The following is a 6,000-nucleotide window of genomic DNA, read 5'->3' on the forward strand; positions in this document are numbered from 1 at the left end:
TATGCATCTAGTTTTTCAGCTGAAAAAAATCATGAGCAATAATTGCGATATGAAAACAAAGTTAATCTGAAGCAGAACTACTCTCTAGAATGAAATTTACATATGTACTATTTTCTATGTGGATTTAGTATGTGGATGTGGATTCAGCTTGTATTGCTGAAATTACCACTTTCAAGATGATGTCATAGGCCGGACTTCATTATTGAGGGGCCATCTTCCATAGTATCTGGCTAGCTGATTAGATCCAGAAGGATTGGTGCCACCCCAGCTCCTTTGATTAAACTAAGCCATTTATCAACACTTGGAAACGCCCCTTCTCTGCATTAGTACTTGTCCTCTGCAATGAGATTCCCCCCAAGATCTAGAGCACCCTCACCCTGCTGGATCAGCTACAATAGGTACCCCAAACTAGAACAAGTGATACATCTGAAATGGATCAGAGTCTGGTTAGTGAACCATTGTAAGAAAGTGTTTGCATGTGTTGGGTAAAGTAGTTTTAAGCTTGCCTGCCATGTGTAAACTTAACAGAGGCAACAACCATTACATAAATGATCTTTTTCTCACTGGAAGTCATCAGAATAAATGTCAATCATATGAAGAAATGATTGTTTATATCTCTTCAGGCACTCGAGTCATATTAATCCTAATTCACAGACTACGGAGTTTTAGACAAATACCAACAAATCCATGCCCCTTTTTTAGACCATGAAAGAGCTAATATTTTCTACCCAAAATAAAGAAGAAAAACAAACACATAAAACTACATCAGATATAATTATATGTAACTCCATTGCTCTAGATAAGCTATTTCAATGTAAAAGTGAAATTTGTTATTGAGCTTATTCAGCAAATAAAGATCTTGCTCTGAAAAGACGATATTATATCTACTTAAAGCAAAACTGTCCATATTTAGCTCTGGGCTAGCAGAATCAAACGGGTCACTATTTAGCATTGAGCCAGCTGATCCAAACAGATGGCATCAAGCAGCTAATCTTGGCTGATCTATAAAAAAAACAAACAGGACCTGATCTAGCTAATAGTTAAAGAAATATCTAGGAAATCTTAGGGCTAATTTTGTAGCCTAGACTGAGAAGTCAAATAATAAATCCAGAAAAATTGCAGTAGCAAAGCCCTTCTGTCCTGCTGCCAAGAGAACTACTCAGACATGTTCTTGTAATTACAAGAATTCAAGCTCAACTAAGGGATACGTTCCCCTCAAATAGACCAAAGACTGCCCTCCATATTAATACTTGAGTGGTTGTCATTGGCAGAATGAAGGCTTACTAAAAAGTTACCAAATTTATGTTTTCCTTATGCTTTCAAACAAAGCCAGTATCACTTTCTTTTGCTTACATCAAGTTACAGCTCTAAGCAATGCAACACAGTGTTCAATTTTCAGGATTTTTGTCCTTTATTTGGGGAAGCCATGCCAGCCCAAAATTAAAATAAAATTTAAAAAAACCCCAGTCATTTAAAAGCCCATATCCATTATCCAAAGCTCAAATTTAAGTTCTTCCGTTCTGGAAGCAACTGTGTGGGCAGTACCAGATGCCTCCTCTCCATGGATACAGAACTGTGAGTAAAAGTGTTTGGAAGTTCTTTTAATGTACATTGCAGTCATTTGACTAAAAGCTTTCATTATGTCCCCTTCAATTAAAGTGCTTACAACATTTTACAAAAGGAAAAATTTGGAAGCAAGTAAGTCATTCTGTTTTGTCACCGGAGAAGGGGAAAAAAAACAATAAAATTAAAGAACAGATCTTCTAAGTCACACTGGGCACTTCTGCACAACACAGACATCTGGGAAGCATCTGGACAGGAAGCAAATTCAGTCTTATACAATTCTTAAGTTACTTGATTTGCTAAGCAAGGAAACATCATATTACCTTTGTGCTTAAAATGTCATATATAGGTTTTTCTCTGTGAGAAAAAACACAGTTGACAAATTGAAAGTTGTTAATCCAAGAATCAAGGCAGACATTTCATTGGATAGTATTCCTGGGAGACATCAAGCTGTTTTTGATTCTCAACAAATCAAGCCTGTAAAACTTCAGAACAGAGCTTCCTGCTCAGTATCTTCAAATGACGTCTGGGTGGGGTGACTCATAGTAAGCTGTAAAAAGTCCTGATTTTCCCCAGCATGAATTTTTTTTTTTTAGTAAAATGAGCCTGAAAATCACTAGATAATTATTTAATTTATATTACAAGCATTTCATACTTACAATTGAAAAATAGCAATTAATGTTTATGTTACTGGAACGGTTAACTATACAAACTGAGCTTTCTTTAAAATCATGCCTCTTTCAAATCTAGATTTAAATGATCAAGAAATTTAGCCAGTAAACAACAATACTGGAAATATTGTACAGGAGCTAGTCTCGTTATTAAATGCTGCCTCAGGAAAGTTAATTATACACTTAAGCAGTGGAAATTATAAACTAAGTAACATAGATTTAAATGACCAACTTTCACCATTAAAATATCATGGATTGCCTATTCTGAATTTCTCCGCAGATTTGTGATTATAATTTATAGAAGGGAAAGTGATACATTGTTGAAGAATATGAAATATTTAGTCTCCTTGTCTGGATATTTTATGTCACTAGGAGTTCCTTTTGGAGGGAAGCTTAGACAACAGATGCTATTAGTATATGGAGCTACTGCTCTGGATAGAGACCAGTGTAGTATTTCCTAAAATGAAAGAAAAAAAAAAAGACAGTTTGCATTGCATTGCATTACTGGTTATAAAGAAATGGGTGAAAAGGAAGGCTTTCTTCTAAATACAATGAAGCTAATAATGTCCAGTTTCTACTAGCTAACATTCTGTGTCTAGCTAAGTAGCTAACAAATTTGTCACTGTGTTAAAAGCAAATATCGTATTTGTTGCATTAATTATTCAGAACTATTGATTTGTTATTCAGTAGAGACTTATAATGTAAGTTAGAATTTAATTTCCTTATTTTATAGGGATATAAACTACTAATCATTTGCAAAAAGGGAAAAGGTGGGTCTATGAAATAGTTTGACAGCTTCGATCTAAATTGCTGTTCGTGCAATGAAGTTAATGGAATATATTTGATTTTCTTCAATCTCACCTTGCTTGTCTACGTTGCATCTTATTTCATTCAGATTCCCTGATTTGTGGGAGGGGGGGGTGGATGAAGATAGCTAATTGAGGGGAGAACATAGAGCTTCTACCTGTCCCTTGTACTGATAGTAATCAAGATCAAAAGACCCAGTGTCTTTTTGTATCTCAAAACATCTGGCCTTCTTTGCTTTATTTATTCCCTCCATGTAGGTTCCTTTTTATGGTTCAGTCTTCAGTCTTACACAATAATGGACAAGTCCCTAAAACACTGTAAAGTGTTTTTCAAATTTACTTAAAAGAAACACTCCAACTGGGGGCAGGGAGGGGGAGATACAAAGATATCTACTAAAGAGAAAATTTAAAATATTTAGAAACAAGAAATAATTTTAATTTGAGTTGTCTTACAACTAACTATATGTGCATCAAGAACACAATAAAAAGAGAAGCAATCACAGCACGCTTGCTTTGAGACTGTCACAGTGTCCCATCTTGATCAAAGATGTAGACTAAACATGTTTATGTTTGCAATAAATTTAAGGAAGTAATCATTAAATGACCGATAAAAAATACATCCACAGAACCCTAAAATAAGTCAGCTTGTTCGTCGTCTTTTACATCACTCATTAGATTTTCAGAGCGTTTCATCATCACTTATGTCCCAAATCTGTAAGAAAAAAAAAATTTCCATTCATTAATTTAACTTTGTTTGATGTTACATATGGTATAATTGTTAACAACATCAATTATAAACATATGTTCTGGTTTTGCAGAAATTATTGCTAAAACTTTTATTGCCAAAAATATCCATTTTGTAAAATAAAAACCTACCTTACATTAATGTATCATTTTGGGCTATACAGTAATAAAAAAACAATATTCACCCCAAATTAAAAGTTTTTTTTAAAAAAAATAAATCAATCAAAAGGAATCATTTGCCTAATACCTTACAAGTACTAATACGTTTATATTTCATCACATGCATTTATGCCAAAATACTGATGTTTCAAAGACTGGACTTAAATAATCATGTTCTTTTTAGAGTATTGGATTGGATTTCTATATAGCAAAATCAGCAATCATATAAATCATTAGTACAAAATTTGTTTTAAAATAATAGAAAATTAAAATTTCATACAGGATAATTTTTCAGGTCTGAGGGGAGAAAGAGTTGAATTTTACAATTTTTTTTCTTTCATCTACATCTTTGGAAAGATGCTTCAGAGGGCTAGGAATCTGTCTAGGACAGGGGTAGGCAACCTTGGCTCTTTTATGACTCGTGGACTTCAACTCCCAGCATAGCTGGCTCAGGAATTCTGGGAGTTGAAGTCCACGAGTCATAAAAGAGCCAAGGTTGCCTACCCTTGGTCTAGGACAAGGCACACAGTAATATAGTTCAGAATGAGCACTGGCAAAAACTAGAATTCTGTTCCCTTTCTGCAACAATGAATTCCTCTCAATTCTGGATCTCTTCCCCCCCCCCCAATAGAGCCTTTCAAAAATAGAGCCAAATCGTGATAATCTAAAATTTGTTAAATCTATTCTATTTGGAAATGATGAAATTATACCACAGCCTTTTATATGCAGTTATATTACATTTATAATATCAGTTCAAATGTAGCTGTGGAAAAATCATAAATATATCAATCATACACTGATCTCTGGAGCTTTGGGTTTTTTTTAAATTCTTTAAAATCTTAATTTGCCAGCTATATGATAGACTAGGCAGTTCTGTATTTTATTTACTTCAACACTGACTATTTGGCATTTGGATATTTAAAGTCAAAAGTAAGTACTTTTTACCTTTTTTGAAAAAATAAATTGAGCTTCTGGTTTTTTTTTTAAATTGAAACTGGCCTAGCTCTCACAGAGAAAAAGATTGAATCTTCTAGACCAGGGGCCCCAACCCCCGGTCCGTGGACCACACAGGATGCCAGCAAGTGGGGCACACAAATAAGAAAAGTTCCATCCTCGGGATGCAGGCAATATTCAAAACCACACCCCCTCTGGTCCGTGGAAAAAACCTTTCTCCTTGGCACCAGTTCCTGGTGCCCAAAAGTTTGGGTTCTGCTCTAGACACCACACTTTAGACTATATAGCTGATGTTGTGTGAGATGCCCCTTGAAAGATAGGGGATGGAAGAAGGAATTACTATGCTCTCTCTTCCAAAGCAAGAGATGGGACACAGAGAGTGCTTTGAGAGGAGGCTCCAGCCTTCCATCCTGTAGAACATTAAGCCAAGCCCAAGGGAATTAGATTTGCATCTACTGTATTTATATCTCAGATCTGTGTCTGTTTTTAAGATACTGAACTGGAGAGGGGGGTTATCTTTCCACTTCAAAAACACACATCCTCTCTCTCAAAGATTTCCCTCCTTCCCAAGTTTGTGAGAGGTTAAGTATTTTTTTACACAAAGGAAAGAGGGGAAAAAAATCCCCACCTCAGTTTCTATTTATACAGTGCTATAAAAGAATTGTAAGTGAATGGACATTTTAAATGTGGAACAATGCTACTTTTCACCTCCCTTTGGTTGCAAAAGTACCTGAAAAGAATTATTAAAAGGGAAGCACACAAGCAAACAAGGAACCTAAAGGATCAAAAGGAAGGCAATTGTGTTAACAGCTCTCAGAAAAAGTACATTACAAAATGACATTACTTATGAAGCATTTTCACCATAAATATTTTGTAGCAGCTATCCTGTAGGAAGCAGGGATAACTTTACCCCTACTAGATGTCTGATATAATGTACGTAATGGCTGATATAATATGCTACATTTGATCTAGTAGTTAAGGTACCAGGCTAGAAACCAGGAAACTGACTTCTAGTCCTTCCTTAGGAATGAAAGCTGCTTGGATGTCTTTGGGCCAGTCACTTTCTCTCAACCCAACTCACCTCACAGGATTGTTGTTTCAGG

The 6,000-nt window shown here is 35.3% G+C and overlaps 1 protein-coding gene across 1 annotated transcript in view; it reads right to left on the bottom strand.

The window, feature by feature from the left end:
* Positions 1-1,586: 1,586 nt before the first annotated feature.
* ATG7 (autophagy related 7) overlaps positions 1,587-6,000 on the bottom strand; it is a 99,464-nt gene continuing 95,050 nt past the window's right edge. The window contains exon 18 of the mRNA XM_029284301.1: positions 1,587-3,752. Coding sequence (XP_029140134.1) covers positions 3,720-3,752 — 33 coding nt within the window. The 3' untranslated portion in view covers positions 1,587-3,719. The remainder of the gene's footprint in view (positions 3,753-6,000) is intronic.

The sequence above is a fragment of the Protobothrops mucrosquamatus genome, unplaced genomic scaffold (genome assembly GCF_001527695.2).
Source record: "Protobothrops mucrosquamatus isolate PMUCROS unplaced genomic scaffold, P.Mucros_1.0 scaffold_120, whole genome shotgun sequence".
Lineage (NCBI taxonomy): Eukaryota > Metazoa > Chordata > Lepidosauria > Squamata > Viperidae > Protobothrops > Protobothrops mucrosquamatus.